The sequence below is a fragment of the Bacillus rossius genome, chromosome 17 (assembly GCF_032445375.1).
Source record: "Bacillus rossius redtenbacheri isolate Brsri chromosome 17, Brsri_v3, whole genome shotgun sequence".
In the NCBI taxonomy this organism is placed as follows: domain Eukaryota; kingdom Metazoa; phylum Arthropoda; class Insecta; order Phasmatodea; family Bacillidae; genus Bacillus; species Bacillus rossius.
Genome location: NC_086344.1, coordinates 23374169 through 23395384, shown reverse-complemented (window position 1 = coordinate 23395384; position 21216 = coordinate 23374169). Strand labels below are relative to the sequence as shown.

The following is a 21216-nucleotide window of genomic DNA, read 5'->3' as shown; positions in this document are numbered from 1 at the left end:
TTTCTTGCACTTCCAACTTTCTACGTTGTTACAAGTTGTTGGCGAGGTGAAAACAGAATTTAGAGTTGTTCAAGTTAGGTTCAACCTTGAATCTTTGACATTTCATCTGACAGAAAAATTGAAAAATCATGCACTTAATAAAATTCGATAACTCATGGATAATTTGATGCTCAGAGTGAAATCCAAATCCCAGATTTGCAAATTTCAAAGAAACATAAAAATTTAAATAAAGAAAAAATTGAAATAATTTTCAAAATGTAAAATTTTATTTTAAAATGTTGAGTATATTTTTATTTTTCCTCTTTTATTCAGTTTGCTATTTATAAATATAATTCATATTAATATGTTTTTGAAACCAGTCACGTCATAAAAATTCATTACAGTTACGGTAATATTTTATTCAATAAATGTCTACCTAATAAAATTAATTCAAATCTCTATTATAAGGTTTTCTGCAAAAAGCTACTAAAAACGAACTTCACTCACGAATTTCGTTAAGCCATTCAGTGGTTTATGCTTTTTTTGGATACAAAAAGATGTTAAATTTGACCTTTTGTGGAATATTATTTTGTAGGATACACCAACAGTATAATACGTTAATATCCAAGCAGTAAAATTATTTTCTTGCAAACACCATTGATATTGGATGTTGTGCTGTTGTTTTCTTAACGTCCGGAACAACTCAATATCCTTTGACAACAAAATGTTTTTAAATTCTATAAGTTCAATGTTTGGGGAGGGTCAACTATTTAAATTGATAACATATTTTCAAACAAATTATAAAACGCGGCCGTGTGAAGCTGCTATATGACCGTAATAAATGTGGATAATATGCAATATATGCGCGGCATGTTTCTCTCGATTAAGGCTTGCTTTCCTCCAATTTAAAAAATCCAACTCAAACTTATGACTGAAATACGTTTTTAGTTAAGTATTGTTTGTAGTAACATAACTGAAGAACGGTTAGTTTCGAAATGGTGAATTTGAGGTCAAGAAAGTTGCTCCGCAGTTTAGAAAGGGTTCAGATTGATTTTGAATAGGATATTATGCATTTTACTTTGGTGGCTAAATTAGCATATATTTTATGTCACCAGAAATAAAAATAACTACTTTGTTAATCTACGAATCTATTCTTAAGAAAATTACCTACGAAACGACCTTAATAAATTTTGAACATAATAAGTTTTCATGATCTTTGTGCTACATATGTTATGATACAATGATTTTTTTTTCCTTCATAATTTCACACTCATATTTACTGTAAGCCCAAAAACACACAATTGATTCAAAGACTGCTTATCTTACCTGCATTGATGCAAAAAATTATACTCTTTCCGATACATGCAATATATTTACCACTGATATACTTAGTGAAAACCCTAAATGTTTAACCTTTTTAGTTTATTTCTGAGTATTTTTTTCCTAACCTAACTAAAGCTAAGAGTGTGGGAGGGGTCTGGGTAGGGAAGACTCCAAGTGCGTCTCAGGCTGAAGCCTATACGCTATAATCATGCAGGGTGTTAGCCATGGCAGCGATTGGCAAGTACGATTTACGTGCATTTTGCATAGTCATACATAACGCATCATTAAAACTGAACGAGCTATTAATGACATAATTATTATATAATCTCGTGTAAGCCCTGTAATTGTCAGTCTTTAAGCCAGTGTTTTTTAGGTCTAGTGTAATGTAGCAGGGTGCTTTCTTCAGTCATACTAACTGTGCGAGAAAGGGTTTGTGATTGCAGAGCCTGTGTATGCCCAAACTTCACATCCCTACCCTCTGGTAATAATGCCATAAATTTAGAACATATTTCACTCTTAAGAGCTACAGACCAACGAAGACAACCTTGTTTATAACTAAAGTGGTTTTTGAAATATAAGCATATTGATTTTGATAACCTGTTTCTGTTAAGAACAAATTATCATCTCATTTATTTGACTATATAACTTGAATTTGTTCTTTATATTTTATGGTACACTAATTTACTAGCATATTACATAGTTAAAAATGTTATAAAAATGATGAATAAAAATCTATTTTTTTTTACAATTAAATCGGATATTGGCAGCTAACTGAAACTGTAAACAAAAGTTATTATGTGAAGAAATGGCGTAACATGATAGTCTTAGAAGGGTACGCCCGATTGTGCAGATTCGTAATGAATTAAAACTATGGTCTCCTACTCTTCCCCCGTCACTTTGTTTAAACTTTTTTATGTGGCTATGGTTTTAACTTTTTCAAATTTACAGGTAAAACAATTCAATTGATAAGAGATACATAAAAAGTCTCTTTAAATATATTTTTATTTCTCTCTTGCTGTCTGACATTTCCAGGTAGAAGGATGGACAGGGGACAGCTTACAACAATGAAATAATTCACCGGGTAACTAAAAAGTGAAAGGTTAATACTGTAACGCCCCTCGTACCCAATTTTTATATTATTTTTAATTAATCAAAAAGTCCTTGGAAACTGCTGGGCAAAATATTAAGAAAATTTAAAGTTAATCACCAGAGGGGGCATGAGACGGTGAACAAGACAAAATTTACCCTCCCTGCGCACTAGTAACTTGGGGAGTTTGTGGATCGTTACAATGAAGAAGGTATTTGATAAATAAATACACAAAATCGGTAGCTTGGTCTATAGGTTTTCCTAGTTTATTATTAAGGAATTTCGTGTTGGCATTATTTATACCTGACAATAAAAATCTCAGTAATTAACAAAATTAAAAGGGGCGCCCGGCATTATTTAAAACAATTCATATTACAACCAAACAATCAAATGAATACATTAACAAAATTTCAAATATAGCTCCCAACGATTACATATATATATATGAGATTCCTCGATTTTCCAGATTCTTGAGGATGACGTCCTTAAAACACTGCTCGCTGGTATCTTTGTTTTAGTTCCTTCTATTGAAGTGAAGAAAAAATATATATATATCTCATATTACCCGGGTCTTTCCAGGATGACTCCGGACTGCGGGCCAAACTCTTCTAACAAGGGGGGGGGGGGGGGGGGATCAGCTGGAGGTCCCGAAGATCATGCGGGGGAAATTTCTCCCTCCGTAACTTCGACCCTGTCTGAAACACAGCCCAAATTCAAAACGAATTACACCTGCGTCCAGACAGTCATACACAGTTGGCACAAAAGCCAACAATGGGAATTTGGGGAAAAAAAAAGGATTACTCACCAAACAGGGTGTGGAAACAGGGCTCGCGAGGTGTCTCACGCCATCAGGATGACGCGCACCGAGAATCCGCGGATGCGCGAAGGAAACCAGAATTTTTAGAATTAAATATGAATAGATAAAAATTTAACTACGCATGACTTTTCTAAAAACTACCTCTGCCTGGCTACTGTACAAACGGGATCACATCCCTTAAGCAAGCCGACTACATTCTCGTGCACACGAAAATCGCCGTTCCCGCGAAAAGCCTCTTAGCGCAGAGGACGCCGAGAACACGTGGTCAGCAGCCCAGCTCAGAGAACTAAGTGCCACGATGGCGGACAAGGCTTCTAATCAAAATAGGAGCTAAAGCCCTAGGGAGGAGGGGGAAGGTTCGGTTCTAAGCCGAAAATTTCCAAAGGAGTCAGAGGCGGGCGTGACAAGAACTTGACATGCGCGCTCTCTACCGGACCGAAACGAAGGCAACGAACAATCGACTTCTACAGGCCGCGAGAAGAAAGCATAGTGCCTTATGGCACCGCGACGCTGCATTCTAGCGGCGTAAGGGGGAACTACTTGAGGCGGTGAGCTGACTTGCCACCAGGTGTCATGAGGCTAAGCTCTGCACGCTGGCGACCAGGCCCACGGTTACTTTTTCCTCCGCTAGATGTCGGGGATGTGTCTGTCGGACCAGGGAGAAGGTTTTTTTGCATCAGGTCATCATCCCGTCCGGTCACTGCTCCTAGCTTGATTTCTCAGAACTAAAGTGAGGTGAAGAGAGAGGAAGGGGGGTACAGAAAACGCCACTCTGGTGGGAACGCAGCTCCACTGGAGACTGCTTCGTGACGAGAAATGTTATTCTCAGCAGGTCTCTACAAGGTAGCAGCTTGCAGCCCAGGAACTGCTCTTTGCAGTTTTGGTCATGCAGGGAATTAAAATTACAAACTCGGGACGTGACTGCAGGCGAGAGAAATTTGAACCGGGCTGACCATGTCCACATTAGACAGCAAAATATCAGATTGGCCCCCTGGGAAGGGGCTTCGGTCCACTGGCACAAAGTTTAAATCCGTGGCGTACACCGGCCTAACAAAAGTAAATCACCCCCATTAACAACCAGATAAATTTATAAAAAATAAGAAACCCCAAAAAATTTTAAAATTATAGAAAAAATTAAAAAAGGTGACGAAATGCCTAATTTCCGGCACAATACAACTAAGGACTCCAAAACATAAAACTGAGTTATATCGTAAGCTGAGTATCTCTGACCCTCTCTAAATAAATGTGATGCATTAGTGATTAATTCTTAGATCACGAGAGCGTGGAGGGGGAGGGGGAGGGGGCAGTGGGGCCTGGGCCCCCCTGGAATCAAGATCCCCTCACTGAGGGGGCCTGCTCACGCTCGCAAAATTGTGACTGTGAAATGGAGTTGAATAGCGTAAACGTTAAAACTATGCTTTATAGAAAATTGTTTGTATATTATAAAGTTTTCTTCTTATAGATTGCAAATGGGCCAAAATATGGGCAGTATACTACATACAAACAAGCACCCTATCCAGGGATGGCTTCTGTTGGTTAACTTGACGCGCAAAACTTTTGGGCTACTCGGGCCCTCCCTGGGAATTTATACGCCCCCCCTCCCCCTTCCCCCTGGAATCCTACAGATTTGCGCCCCTGCCACTAACATCGTATTAACTAATTATGGCACAACAGTTTTCTCAGGAACATTATTTGTTAACTCATTTGTAAATAACGCCTATTCCCCTTCCCGACATGCTATCGGCAATGAACTAGAGAAAGTGTTTATCCAAAGTTGAGTAAATAATTATATGGGTGCAAGAAATTGTCACCCCTATCACCTCACGTAGTCCTTGATTTTGGAATAAAGATGTAAAAAAAAATATAATTGAGTCATTTAAAGAATGTTAATTTTTAATGTTTATGGTGTGAAATGCGAAACCAAAATAATGTAATCATTTTGGATGAAAAACCATTTAATTACAAAAAAATAAAATTGAAAACTGCCGTTGTTGGAGGTACACTACAACTTGCTTGTTAAGGCATTGGAAACTTTCAAAGTCCGTGTTGGAAGAGAAAGACCGCAAGAGAGAGAGTTAAATTACTGATTCAAATGTAATGCGGGTCACACTGAGCAGGTTGATTGGAAGTCTGGACAGTGAACAGAAAGCCGCAGGAGTCATGCTAACATATAAACTCAGTCTGAACACCTGCTTTTGGAAAGTGCAGGAAAATCCTTTTTGCCCACACTTATACAAATCCAAAGTAATGATTATAGAGACTACCCCTGCACAATTATAATAGTAGCCATTAAGAGCAATAAAGAACTATTACACAGTAAAAATGTGAAATCTTGGCTATAAATCATGTAATCTGAATAATTGGTGAAAATCTTAAAAGCTGTATCTGAAACACTGTTGGTCCAAAATTGTTGCAAATTTAATTTTTTTTACAAGTGAATTTAACCGATGTTGCCCAAAAACAAGTCTTGGTGGGTAAAAATTGACAAAACCTGGAAAAAGTAGAATCTTTTGAGTTTTTTTTATGATTGGGTGTCTGCCAAGGTTGGCATTCCCTTTGCACCATAAACAACTTATCAAAAAAGTAAAAATACCTTATTTGATTGAACTAAACACTAGGTGATTATGCATCCATCAAGGAAAGAAAATGCATGTTGGCAGTGGGAGACAGAGGTGTGCTACCCTCCTGGTGAATTTTTGGTCAGGGCTCTGCGTTTAGTTCCCTTTAGAGTAGGAGTAGGCAGTGATGCTTCCTAGGAAGAGGTGGAAGCTGTAATGCAAGGTATACTGTATTTACCCCAAAGTAATGTGACCCAAACCTTCTTGAGAGTAAATCAAAATATTTGAACATTATTAACATAAGTGTGGTCTTCTGGGAGGGTGGAAAATTTGTGATTATCATTGGACTCCTACTTTTAGTTATAGACGTTTCTGTAAAAATCATTACATTAGTACAGGTTTGGTCGATATAAACCAATTGTGTTTAATGGAAAATCATATGTATTCAAAATAAAACTTCTAATTCAAAATTCCACTCTAACAACAAAACAACTAATTAATATTTTGTGAGATTGACAGAAACAAATAAATCATACACTAATCAATAGTTGTAAATTATATGCAGCTAAGTACTTGTTTAAAATTAAAAATATTAAATAGTTTATTCCTATTCTGTAGTAAATTCCAGTATATGCAGATGTGCTTGACAAAACATTTCTGGTTCGCTGAAGGTGGAATGCTGCATGGCCTTGATTGGAACATACGGAGAACCAAAATGACAAACAAAAAAAAATCTGATTATGTTTCGTTCCAATCCTGTGTTAGTACTTTACTTTAGAAGACCTGAAATGCCGGCAGGGAACGGTGCAGCTCCGAATGGAGGCGCTGGCGCTGGTGCAGCACGCGTCGAGCTCCCCGGGAACCAGGCTCGACGTCGCGGCAGACCTGCGTCTGGTGCAGAAGCAGCCCCTGTCCCCGGGCCGCGACTCGAGGTTCGACGTCCCGGTGTTTGACCCCGGGAGCCCTCTGCCCGACAGGTTCAACCTGCGGTCCGTGCTGAGGGAGTACGCGTCGCGGAGCGGTGAGTACGAGAAACACGTCAATCATTGTGTGCGCACCTATACTGAAACTACGGCATACTAGCATTAAACCCACATTATTTTTGGATTAACCAATGTAGAATGAAACACCTGTATACACTAAATAATCTAAGGTGTTTGTGAAGGATACAGTATATGGCTACCCAAGGCATTTATGCCATTTGAAGTTTTTATGCTGAAAACAGGATCACAAAAAAACTTTCCGAACTCCTTTGTCACTTGTAATTTAAAAATATTCGCTTTGGTAGGATAATGAAGTAATGTCTGGATTAGTATCTACTGCCATGGTTAAGGGAGTGGTTTGCTATCATGGGCATGGCAGTTCCCTTCCAACTGATTTCAGGGCAATAATCATGTTACCCGGTGATGAATGCTGCCACTGCGGCCTCTAGAGTGCCATACTACACATTACTGCAGGCGCACTGTCACGTCACTGAACCCAAGGGCTGGCCTGCATTGTCTTCTGTCGTGGTCCCACCTGACCCTGCCATATTTACGTACCTAAATACTGAACAAAGTAAAATAAATACAATATTACCATACTATAACAATTATTATACGCAAACTATATCTTGGATGACCGGGGTAGTAAAAACTTTGAAAACTGCAAAATCCAATTTGTGTTTTGCACAACATGAGTGGAAAGATATTACAGCTTAGTTTATATGTAAAACTTAAGTTATTCACGTTTTTAGACATTAATGGTGGCAATGTACTCTGTAACTTAGTCAGCTATTTGTCCCATAATGCGGAACCACCCATATCGTTTATCATAGATAAATTCGATGAGAAGGTTTCTATTGACTGAAATGATGGTAGATAGTAGATAGATCGTAACAATTAATGTGTATACTGTTGCAACTTTTAAATTCTCAGCGGTTTATGGTGGAAAGTCCGAAGAAGAAATTGTCAACTGCAACTTCATCATAATCAGGATGCAAGCCACATTATAGCAGAAACATGTGAAAACTATGACATTGACCCTGAAGCATGATCCTCCATGCAGTTTGATGTTATTTTGTGTTGAAATAGAAATAACACCAGTGTTGACAGTTCAGTGACATCATCTAAAGATGATTCTTACTGAGGAGCTACATGTGACAGCTAAGGAAACTAATTTCAACCGAGAAAAACCGAACAAATTCATTTCTAAACATGTAAAGGTTGTAAAAGAAATCAGGAAGTTTATTCAGCAGAGCACACTTGAAACTAAAATAATAAACAAACACAAATATTTTAACTAATGGCATACATTGGGCAAATTATATTGTCATATCTATTAGTACTAAGTAAAAAAAAACTTGTAGTACTAATGAATAAGATTCTACTGTAATTAATTTGTTTTTAATTGTAAACATAGAGTTGTCTGTGTCTTCAATCATGAATGCAAAATTGTATTAACCTGATTTATGAGACAACATTGAAATAAATGTAGATTACTTGTAACTTGAAAATGCAGTGTTAAAAAGTTTACTGTGTGGTATATACATATTTAGAGTTTAAAGTACTAACAGTTTGTGTGCATAAATATACTTAAATGTGTAGTAGTTCATGTATAGAAAAAAATGGTAACCATATCACAATACATATAAGGTGTAACAAACAAGGATGGAATATCCTCATAGATCAAGGGAGGAAAACATCAGTAATTTCAAATATATGCTTAGCAAAATAATCTTCCTAAGTGAAAATTAGTGCCTGCCTCATGTGTACCAAAATTATATTTATTTTTTTCCTTAAAAATATTAATATTGAGAGTTCTTCTATAACAAATTTAACTGGTTGTTATCCAGAAGTCCTGAAAATGCTAATATAGCATGGAATATGTGAATAAAAATATTTGAGGAAATAAAATGAATTCAAAAATACAATATTAACAACTTCAGAAGTTGACCATTTCCACTTGTTTACTTCATAATATAGTGTATATATAAAAAAACTTGCAGTATTGATTCAATTGTGTAAACTTATTTTATTAATCCATGTATAATGTTAGGTGCATTTTCATATACATCAATTATCTTGGACTCTTGAGATGTTTATTTGGTTTGGTTATATTTTAATATTTGGATTTCTTATGGTGGACAATTTAAATTTAAATTACATATAATTATTTGTTACAGTATCATTGAACCTGAAGAATGTATATTCTGAATGGTTGGCGGGCAGAGGAAATGATGAAACCTTCACCATCTCCACGGAGATCCAGTACCTAGAGGAAACGGTATTATACAGGCCTGGGATGTGGGAAACAATGAAATGGGCATGGGTGCAATATGTAACCATTGCAGTTGTGGTTGGTAGTACACTGAAAATGTTAAAAGGCTTTATGTTAAGAAACAACATAATACCTGTTATGAAAGATAAGTGGAAGTAACAGTTTTAACATGTGGAGATCAAAAGAAACTAATATAGTTAGAAAAAAAACGTTTTCTTGTATAATAGTCGCACATTTTATCCTAAAATCAAGTTTGAAAAGTAGGGGTGTGACTATTGTGCGGAAAAAAAAAATTTTGCTAGGTAAAGCTATTCATAAAAACAAAACCTGTTCATGGAAAGTACATTTATTTAAAAAAAAGGTGGAGTATACAATGGCACGCCAAACAATCTATATTAATAATTCCTTAAACAAAAACCTTTCTTCAACTTTAAATAGAAAAACCAAAACTGTAACGCGAACGCAAGCAACTTGAATCTGACGTGAACTAACATGTCGTAGTACACACTTGCCACGAAAGAATGCGGGCTATCAAATGTAAACTCGGCACCTGACAGAGAGCGCGCGTTGTATGCACTCGGTGAGATATCGATATTCGACTACGTGCACGCGCTCTATACAGGAAGCAACATAATCAAACATGAATGATGCGCTGGCTACAATTTTATAAGCGGCACGCCGCGGCAACACACACAATTAAATAAAGGAAATACCGTTTAAAAAGTCTTGGTGTGTACTTTAAAATACATTGTTTTGTACGGAAAAGATACCTACACAAAGTGCTTGGCATCTACTAGCGGGACCAAAAACATCATGCGACATTTACACTAGAAGTTTCTGGTTTATCAATCTTTGACAATCGCAAGGGAAATGGATGGGGTATTTTATTTTTCCCCTAATTAAGACCCCAGATGGACAAATAATGTTAGCAGGACTTGGTTCAACCCATCAGAATGAAGCCATATTCCAGTATCTGCTATAGGATGCATGATGTGAACTGAATATAATATTAAATGTAAGTTAAATGTTATGTATGAGTTCTACCTAAAATGTTTGCAATCAGGATAAATGGTGATTTAAGAAATATGCCAACATATACAGATATACATATCTGTATTGTTACATTCACTAGGATGGTACTTGAACTGAAAGCACAGAAAATTGACCAACCCAATATCTTATTGAAACAATGCAATAAATCCAGGATTTTAAGAAGGGAGGTAATAAGAGAGAATATTTAGGGTTTATGATGTTAAATAACAATGTACTGTTATTTGATAAAATATTCAATGGAGTGAATATATTTTGATATGTAAACACATTTTGTGGTAGTTTCATTATATTGGATAAAGGTTTAAACCTGGGCTGGGCTGATGCTGTATGGACACCAGCAGCATCTGTAAAATATTTTCTGATACCTGAATCCAAGTTCTTAAATTTTTACTAGATTTTTTTTGTAAGAAAAAAATCACTAGGAATAGTATTTCACGCAACTGGTTCTTTTGAAAGTCACACTCACAACCAATTTTTAAAATAATCGCCTAATTTTATAATTTATGCACTATAACCTTAAGTTTTGCTTCACACTATGTTAAGGTTTTAAAGAAAACCGGTCGGTTTGATTGTTTTAAAAATACAATGGAGTCTGAGAACCATAGAGAGGTTTATACTATAAATATCCTAAACTTGAGGTTATACCATTTCTTATGTATCAATGTATTTATAATCTTTATAAGATTGATTTGACTTGTTCTGCATCCTGGAGCCCTGAACTCCATATGGAATCCACTGGATAAAAAAAAATATTCAGTGCCAACTGTGGAGCCTCATGTTACATGTACCAGTGCTTGCAATAAATTAAATTGCACTTGTGATCATAGAAACAGTTGCTGAAAAATGTCTGAATAGTGTTCCACATCTCCATGTTATTTATATATCTATGACTTGGCTGATATCAAATGAAGATACCAAGGCCACATGCACTTTCTACCATGTAAAAGTAACAGGAGGTGGGGTGAAAGAAAAGTATGTGTGTGTGTGTTATTATTGTAAGATGTATGTTAGTAAGTGGTGTGACAGTTTGATGGTACCCTGTTGTAAAATGAAAAAATAAAGTTCTTTACAAGTAAAATATCGTTTCACATCACAAAGATTTGTTTAATTATTATAGGCCCATAAGAATTTGCTATAGGTGAAATAGGTGGACAGTAGTATAGAGTATAGACCCAGTCCTAGCTTAAACTGACTATAAAATGGTCAAGGGTGTAATGCCCCCTGCTGAGTACACAATTTACTGTCACAGTAAATGAGCCCTTTCACAGTTAGAGAATAATAAATTATCCCTGTCATGCGCTTCTGAATCTTTAATGGGCGCCAGTACCCGAAGGTACTCAACTTAATTATTTATTAGATAGAATAATAAATTTAATACTAATTATAATACTTTTATTGTTTAACATAAAAAAATAAAATGACAAAGACGGTTGCTTGCACTTGTGAATAAAAACAACATATTAAGTAGCTAATAAAATTACGTTGGGCACAACAGATACAAAAGTTAATTTGTTAGGAGACAAAAATAAATTTAGCTAGTTCAGTATTCGTCGGATCGCATGAAATTCAATATCCTTCAAGACTTCTGAGTGAAGTCGTACAACATATTAATCGTGCCATAATTCCAAGAAAACTAGAGGCTTTAGTATTATTCAAAAGCGATAGATTTAAAACAATTATGATAATCGGACAGCAGATGATCACTAACTCAAATAGTGCTATGATTCGGTGACGCGACTGCTCAGGATTCAACATAGCATATAGTCATACCGGAAGATTTGATGATATATGGTTTTAGATAAAGCCCCAATAAAACCATTACTCAGAGCTTCGCCGAAGCTCGGGCGTATTTTCCTCGCCAATTTGAGAGACGTAGCGATGCTATATAATATTTGAAATGTCACGTCGGCAAGGCCCGACGCGACAACACACACAATCCACAAGATGGCACACCGAAGTATTTTTCTCTTCTTACAAAATTAATAGCATCTATAACCAACAATGTCTTTAAAAGATCCACCGATCTATCGGCCAATCACCGGCCTTGAATTAAAAGGTTGCGAAGCTCAAAGCAATTATCCAAAACAAATATAGAAGTTAATTAACATGAAAGATATATAAACTTGTGACAAACAAAAATGTAAACAAATACTGAAAAACATAAATTATTTTAAATTAAAGTTTCAGTGTTCTGTGATCTGATGTAGTATCACAAGGGATTATGAAGTATATGATACTAAGAAATGTTAAAAATTGGTGTGAAAATGACAAGGATATTCCATGTTACAATAAGAGGATACCTACCAATATTGAACAAATTTTCACATAACATTTAAATAGTACAAACCTGAAGGTATATACAAAAAAAAGTGTAATGGATTAAGAAATAGCATCTTTATGAAATAGACATTTGCGTACACACGTCAACATTTAACTTGTTGGTGAAAGAATTCTGTTTAATTTTATGTAATACAAATGGTAAGTGTACCAAGTATTAAATTTGAATAAACAGTAGCACCTTATTATTGCCATTAAAAAAAATCTTAGAAATGTTAAATTCTTCTATCATAATCTTACAAAATACTGGATTATTAATGCAAAATAAATAATTTGTGTGCAATGTAGGAAGATATACCAATAAACGTTTGGAAATATATAATGTTTTGATACCTATTAATCATTAATTGACAAGGCAATATCAAATTAATATAAAGCTTATCTGTAAAATTTAATAACATTTATTAATGGTGCCAATAAAATGTGGGTATTAATTTATACATTTAAGGTGAGATAAAAAGTCCTAGGTGATTTTACATTATATCTAATAGTATTAGGTACCAGTCTGTTTTTGTTCATAAAATAATAACTACTTGAAGGAGGTGTATAATAAAGAATGAAAATGAGACCTGTATAAAATTCATTTATTATCAATGACTATGGTTCAATCAAATATTTTTAGCAATACAAACACTAAAAGCTAAGCAGAAACCAAAACCATTAACAATTGGTGGGGAGAGGGGGGCAAGGAGAAATAATGTATTATAAATGGATTGAATTACAATTTACAGTAGAACCCCGATTTTGTGAACACAGATTTAACATAAAGGTTTTCAGGAACCATAATATATATATTAAAATAATATAGATTTACAAAAAAATGAGAGTAAATTGTAACAGAAACTTATTAAAAAATACACTCTGTGGTGTCAGTTAATAGAATGGAGGTATATATTAAGTGCCTTTGCATCATCTGTCCAAACATGAAAAAATAAAAAAAAATTGTTCAAATTGCTTAAAAACTCCAGGCGTTGTAACTAAATTGCGTAGGTGCGTGCCATTGTGCGTGCCTAGATAGATACTGTCCGCGATACATGACGTCATGAAGGGTTTCTTTGTCCGCCTCCCCCTCCCTTATCCCTGGCTTGACTCACCACGTTATCTTCCAATCACGCCTTCATAGTAACAGTGCTAGCCAATAATCACACATATCCAAATATTCCCTTTCCCATCCAGGTTTTTTCAACTTGTGATCACGTCACACCAATACACCATCATCATTATTCTCATTAAGAGCTTTGTGCGCTGTGTTTAGTTTTTGGAATACATTTTTTATAAGTGCTGTTCTGACTTAGATTTTTTACTTTTCTTCTTGGATTTTGACTACAGATTGCGATTGGAATTGACTAAACTGCATGTTGACGACCTGCTTAGCTTTTTTATTGGTACATGACTTTATTTACTGTTTTTGGATATCGGCTTTGTTACATTTTTTTGACGATTCGTTTATGTTACTGGTATTAGAACTGGACAAAACTGGGACATGGGTGGTGGAGCTTTTATTTTTTTCCGCTAAGCTCGTGTCTATTGGCTGGCTGCTGATGGCAGGTCACGAGTCTGGGCAGAGCGTTGACTGAGTTATACTGCGCATGCGCAGCTCAGTAAACAAAGAGAGCCAGCCGGCGGCTACGCCGCGCCGTTACAACAGCTGACCGAGTACAATTAATTACCTTTCTCCGCGTACGGCGCACTATGGACGGTAAATTTCCATCAATTTGCTGCCATTTTTTTTAAATTTTTTACTGTGACGCAATGTGTATGTAGCTGGTATTTGTTATAAACGCTGCAGGTTGCGACTGTATTTTAATAAACTTTAACGTATTTCTTACACTTTTAATATTTTTTTTGCCTAATTTTTCATGGTTTCTGAAAATCTGTACATACGACTGAGGTGTACGTACGAACCGGGGGCCGTACGAGCGAGATCAAAAACGTTTAAGGTGGAAAGTTGACAAAGTCTGAGATAGCACTGCAGCACAAGATATCGGTGTCGACCCTATCTACGATATGGAAACATAGGGACGCGATTATGAGTGCGGGGGTCATTGAAAATCGGTAAATCGGATTTAACGAAACTTCGATTTAGAGTAAACATTTTCGGTAACCATAGCACTTCGTTAAATCGGGGTTCTACTGTAACTTCAACAGTGATGCTTAGCTTGCCATCTGGTGTAATTATGTCCATAGTTACACCAGGTGGTAAGCTATGCATCACTGTTGAAGTTAAATTGTAATATGTGTGTCAGGGTTTCAAAACCAAAGTAAAATTGGGTGAAGGGGGTGGGGAAGAGAAATAACACATTTCAGTAAGCGCCAGTACACACTGTCAGTAAGTAATTTATGAGAATGGTGTGTAATTAAAAGAATATTAAGACAATCATTGCTGTAGATGTGTGTAATTGCACACGCAACATACAAAATTGTAAAGCAGACATAGCTGCTTGGAAAAAAATTATATAATAAAATTACATGTGGATGGTGAAATCAACAGACTGTATCAATGTTTCATGGTAATATCATTGATCAGACAAGTGATAATGGCTGTTAAAGTGCAAAACATTAAAGGTATTTTTTTCCCCAACATAAATTGTATATCATGCATATCACAAAGAGTCTAGCCTAACGGTAATAGTACAAACACAAGTGGACCTTTAAAAGTCAATATAGTCCAAAACGACATCACAGAAAAATTATTTGTCTTCAATGTAATAAATTTCAACTGGTTCAGGTTGTAAAAAAATAAAATTAAACTTAAAAGTGTTGGTTTTTACTCAGTGCTGTAAAAGAAACATGGCATTTAAATACCTAATAAAAGCAATAAATAATCCATTAGTTCCCAATTTTGAAATAGCCCTTTACATGCTTAAGTTAATTTTTTATATCATGACATCCTAACAATAAAAAAGAGAATTGAACCACAGTAACTAATAAATGTTCTTTAAATGCCCAGTAAGCAATGAGGAAAAACCAAAACAACATAATTTACGTACAGTTATCCAAAAAACAACAATTTCCATCAAAATGACTCTTTACTGAAAAACCTAAACATATTTTTTTATTTATTTTCTCAAAGTTTTTTTGCAAATATAAAGCACACTTATTGGATATGAACTCCGTCAATCTTAGAAGAGACAGAAAAGGCACTTTCGAAAGTGCATATAACTGCAGCTGTTAATTACATTTCTCAAACTCAACATTGAAACAAATTTCTCTTGGTTATTATCGTGTATATATTACAATGACACTGATATTGTACAGCATTTTGAAAAGTTTTTTCCCATTTATACACAGTTTAATTGTTCATTTGAAGGGAGGGGGGAAAACAAAAATATTTAAGTACAAAGAAGAGACCTACGTACTGATATACTGATATGGCAGTCAAAAGATATGGCCACAAACCTTGTGTAATCACAACGGTACTGAATTCCTTGATCGGTCTTGCACACGCCAGTTGCCGAGGGCAACATCTCTAGTGCATCAATAGCCACACTGCCGTACTTACAACACGCCTCAAATATCTTCACAGAAGACATACAATAAATATATATCTGATCTATATATATCTTTCATAATATAATAGTGATGCTGCACATCATTATAATTTTTTTCTTCTTTCATTAATTTGTATAGCTCAAAAACAAAAATATATAAACCACTATTTCTCTTAGAATTTCATAAATTTTTTTTTTCAGATACTCCACAGATAAATAAACGATAAAACATTAGCTGCCGTATTGTTACTTCAACATTGCAAATTTCTGCTTGGTTAAATATCGTGAGTTTTTCTTATTACGAAGAGATCAAATTAATTGCAATCATTCAACACACATCCTACAAAATTCTCCCACAGGGTTCTAAATAATCATCATTAAAATGATAAAGTATGTAAGTTATTGAAACTGCAGTTACAACCGTTTTACTGCACACAACCTGTTCTTAAATGAGTCAAGCGTAGGTTTCGCTTCTGCTTCAATGTTACAGTTTCCGATGATGTGCTAGTTGCTGGTAAAATGTTTTTAAGGTGAGCCAGACTAATACGATACTGTTGTATGTCAGGTTGCATAGATCATGTTTAAGTAACTAAATTGTGTTGTTTATGTCTCACACACGATGTTGGCTATTTTATCGTCTTGCCATTACTATTTGAGGGCCTTATCCAGTTAATGATAGGAGTCTTGCATATTTTGATTATTTATCAATACACGTCACTAAATATGGTTTAATAAAAAAATTTTGCGGAATTGTTCACTATTACGATCACTTGAGTGACTTTTTAAGACTCCAAATAACTTAAATATCAGGAGGATTTGTGTATCAACAACCAAACACAAGAGAGCTGTCAGATAGAATTTACAGTAACATCCCTCCAATAATGGCAATGACAAGACAATCAAACAACCAGCTCGGTGCACGATGGCAGGTGAACCCCGTGGGAGAGCGGCGGCCGGAGCGTTGACGCACGGCTGAGGCGACGTAGGCACTGTCGGAGGGGGGCGGCGGGGCGGGGGTTAGTCCTTCACCAGCCGGTAGATGTGGTGCTGTGCGCCGTGCTCGGACGTCGACACCTCGAACACGTACGCCGTGCACAGCAGGGTCTCCTGCGTCTCCCGGTTGGTCACCACCTGCAAGCGAGCACAGTGGTTCAAGGTCGCAACTAAAGAGTTCCGCGTTTTCTTGCATAATCGTCGCACATTTCACACCAAAATCAAGTTTGAAAAGAAGGGTCAATGATTATGCGGGAAAAAAGTTTTTTTTTGTTAGGTAAAGTTATTAAAAAAAGGTGGAGTATACAAAAGCACGCCAAACAATTTATATTAATAATTCATACAACAAAAACCTTTCTTCAACTTGAAATAGAAAAACAAAATCTGTGACCCAAACGCAAGCCACTTGAATATGTGAACAAACACTTAACCGGCACTCGACAGAGAGTGCACGTTGCATGCTGGTGATATATCAATGTTCGACTACGTGCGTGCATGCTATACGGGAAGCAACATAACGAAACATGAATGATGCCAACTAGCACTGGCTACATTTTTATAAGCGGTACACAGCGGCAACGCGGACAAACAGATAAAGGTTATAACGTTTAAAAAGTCTTGAAAAGAAAATTTGCGCACCAGACAGCTTCGTATTAATTAAATAAGTAAAATAGTTAATTTCTGAATAAATATTAGATTTCTACTTTAAAATACGTTTGCTCGAAATCTAATAGCGGGACCAAAAACATAATGTGACGTTTACGCAAAAAGTTTTTTTATCCAAATTTTGACGCCCTTAAAATATGGGTGTGACGATTATGCAATAAAAGAGGGTAACTCCTAGTTTTAGATGCACGAGTACTGCCTTGTTGTTTTCCGCTTGCAGCTTGAGGGTTAAATCATTTTTTTTCATTTTCATGTTCAGCAATTTGTCAAGTTCAATGTGTTTCGTTTAAAGTTTGTTATACCCCGTGTGGTAAAAATGGCAGCTATAGGTAATTCGAGATGACAGAGCTTACATTCATCAGATAAAACCATGTGATTTTTTTTTACATCTATGTTTGCCAGAGTCAAGGCACAGAATTAAAGAGGTTATTGCTTACATTACTCCAGACATGTTAACCAAAGTGTGAGAAGAATAGAACTCTAGATTGGATGAGTCAGGGTATCTACAGGTCACGGAAGTCACCAAAAAGTAACTAAAATGAAGCGCTGGTCACGGAAGTACCGAAAAAGTGGCGCAATTGTTGTGGAAGTCACGGATTAATGTTTATTTACCCGTCGTACGTAATGTTTCGATACAAATCGATAGTTTGCGGGTGTAGAAATCGACATATGCGCATCGATAGTCTCGCGGAAGCAGACGTTGATATCTTCTAATCGATAGTGCTTTCCTGTTTGCTGTTTCCTTTGTCTTCGAAACACGGATGTTTGGATTTGTACGTAGATTTGTAATGGCTGCCGACTTGTGTTGTGTAAAGTGGCGTGGATTTTACTAATTATAACGTCATGTAGTTGTAATTCTTGTGAATATAAAACCGGAAAGAAAACGTTTTCGTTTGTGTGCCAGTTAACTGAGTTTATAGTAAAAACGTTCCGTGCGTTATTTACCAGTAAATCGATGTGTGCTTTTCTAATTAATCGCCACTGCAACGTTTTAGCACGTGGTACTAAATATAGATCGGCCAAAAGGTGTTTTCTGTAATTGGTGCAAAATATTTCTTGACTTTTATGTATCATGTGCTATTTAGGAACATGGAAGGAAGAGTTTGTTGTAACAAAAAGTTACAGTTAATTATTTACTTAAGTTCTGGAAATTCTGATTGACACGTCTTCACGTGTTTATGTATTTATATGTGTGAAATATAAAAGAAATGCCTGGAAAGTGCAGTTTCCAAGATCAGTGGTTCAAAATGCCTTGCGCAATAGAAGGAAATTGGACGTCTTGGCTTAGGCCTGTAGAAAAGTCACAATACAAAGCTTATTGCACTATTTGTAGAAGCGACTTTGGTATTTCCCATGGTGGTGTATAATGTGTTAAAGTTCATGAAAAGGGGAAAAAACATGTTCAGAAACTCCTGGAAATCTCTAAAGGTAAGCAAACATTACTGCAATTTTCTAAGAAAAATGATGCTCCCTCTGTGTTGGCAACAGGCACTTCACCAATGAACACTGAAACACAGAATGACTGTTCTAGCGGAACAACTAATAGTGATACTAAAAGAACTGAATGTGCAGGTACTTCTGGCATAGGCCTAGGCAATTTCATTTTGAAGGATGACGTAGCAAAGGCAGAAATTGTTTGGGCTTTAAATAAAGTAGTTACTCATGGGTCTTCACGTGGCTCAGGATCAAGTTCTGAACTGTTTCCGTACATGTTCCCCGATAGTTTGATTGCAAAAAATTTCATGATGCAAAAGGACAAATTGTCCTATGTTATTACTTATGGTCTTGGACCTTATTTTCAAAGTAAACTTGTAGATGAAGTAAAAAATGCAAATTTTTTTGCTATTTCCCTCAATGAAAGTTTAAATAAAATTAGTCAGAAAGGTCAAATGGATCTGATTGTACGTTTCTGGGATGAAGATTGCAATGCAGTTGTGACCAAGTACCTGACATCAACATTTCTTCAACGAGCAACAGCAAAAGATTTGTTGGAAACTTTCACAACTACTATGGCCAATCTAGGTTTGCCCCTAAATCACATTTTGCAAGTATCTGTTGATGGGCCTAACGTGAACTTAAAGTTTTTACGTGACTTGCAAGACAGTATTGGTAACGAGCTGGATGGAAATAGAAAGCCTTTTGATACTGGAACATGCCCTTTACATGTTGTGCAAGGGGCTTATAAAACAGCACACACTACAGTAGGATGGAAAATACATGAATTTTTGCGATCTGTGTACTATATGTTCAGGGATTTTCCGCTTAGAAGAGCTGAATACACTCTGAAGACTGCTTCTGAAGTTTTCCCACTCAAGTTCTGCCAAGTTAGATGGGTTGAAAATTCAAGAGTACTTCAAAGAGCCATTGAGATGTTTCCATAACTTGTGAAATATGTCAGTGCAGTAGAGACAAATCCCCCGAATTCTCAGTGTTATGTAAGAATGAAAGAAGCCTTGAAAGATAAGCTATTGTTTGCAAAGTTGGAATTTCTTCTATCAGTTTCATTGCAGATAGAGCCTTTTCTAACGAAATTCCAGTCCAATGATGCTTTATTTCCGCTGCTCTATCAAGATACGTTGTCTCTCTTGATAGGCATTGGCACTCGCATCTTGAAGAAAAATGTGGTAGAAGACATCAAATCGGGTGTTCAGCTGACAAATGTTGATGTATACAATTCAGATGTCTTGAAAGCTGTGAGCAATATAGATATAGGATTTGGTGCCAAAGCAGCATGCAAAGACCTTAAAGAGGTTGTAGTGTTGTTGTTTAGAAATGAATGCAGGTGTTACTTACAACATACATTTTCAAAGTTTACTGTGAAGTCTCCACTCAAAAGTAAAATTGTTAAAGGAGCATCCTGTTTATTGCCTGAAGTCATCAGAAGTAGTCTATTAAGAAACTCACGCATTACCACTGCATTAGACATTTTTGTGTCAAATGGACACATGGCTCCACATGTAGCAGACTGCATCAAACGAGATTACTTGATTGTTTGTGACAATGCAGCTGTTAAAGATGCTATAGAGACATATGATTGGAGGTCTCAAAAATTGGATGCCCTTGTTTTGGAATTAATTTCTATGGCGAAGGTGGACAATGCTGCCCTGATTCAGTTTTGCAAGAAGATTTTAGTTATGTTTCATGGCAATGCTGCAGTTGAGAGGGGGTTTTCAGTGAACAGAGAATGTCTGGTAGAAAACTTGTCGGAAGCCTCTTTGATAGCACAGAGATGTGTGTATGATTCTGTTCATTCAGAAGGTGGAGTTAAAAATGTCCAAATCACTAAAAAAATGATCCATTCTGTAAGGAATGCGTCTGCCAGGAGACAGGAAGCACTCAGGATGAAAAACATGAAGAAAGATGAGGAAGTAGAAGCAAAGAGGAAAGCCAAGTCAGAACTGAAGGAACTGCAAGCTACAAAACGCAGGATGTTAGAAATGCATAAGGAGGAAATGACCAGCATGGAGGATAGGATAACATTTTTGAAAAAGCAGGCTTAAAATTATGAATTATGTTTCTATCCATATCCACAGTGCAGAAACACATAGGCCTACAAATTTAAATATTAACTGTCAGTGTTTTTTGGCCAGTGTTGAAATTGTGGTCTTGTATAACAACTGCTAACACCCGGGACTATTAAAAGGTAAGCACATA

At 36.1% G+C, this 21216-nt stretch overlaps 2 protein-coding genes across 6 annotated transcripts in view; one reads left to right on the top strand and one right to left on the bottom strand.

The window, feature by feature from the left end:
* The window catches only part of LOC134540757 (transmembrane protein 231), a 31450-nt gene extending 20297 nt beyond the window's left edge, over positions 1-11153 (top strand). For both annotated transcript variants that reach the window (XM_063383659.1, XM_063383658.1), the window contains exons 4-5: positions 6563-6785; positions 8928-11153. In XM_063383659.1, coding sequence (XP_063239729.1) covers positions 6563-6785; positions 8928-9181 — 477 coding nt within the window. In that variant the 3' untranslated portion in view covers positions 9182-11153. The remainder of the gene's footprint in view (positions 1-6562; positions 6786-8927) is intronic.
* Positions 11154-12979: 1826 nt separating this feature from the next.
* LOC134540754 (transcriptional enhancer factor TEF-1) overlaps positions 12980-21216 on the bottom strand; it is a 268214-nt gene continuing 259977 nt past the window's right edge. For all 4 annotated transcript variants that reach the window (XM_063383655.1, XM_063383652.1, XM_063383653.1 and 1 more), the window contains one exon: positions 12980-17034. In XM_063383655.1, the coding sequence (XP_063239725.1) occupies positions 16921-17034 (114 nt within the window). In that variant the 3' untranslated portion in view covers positions 12980-16920. The remainder of the gene's footprint in view (positions 17035-21216) is intronic.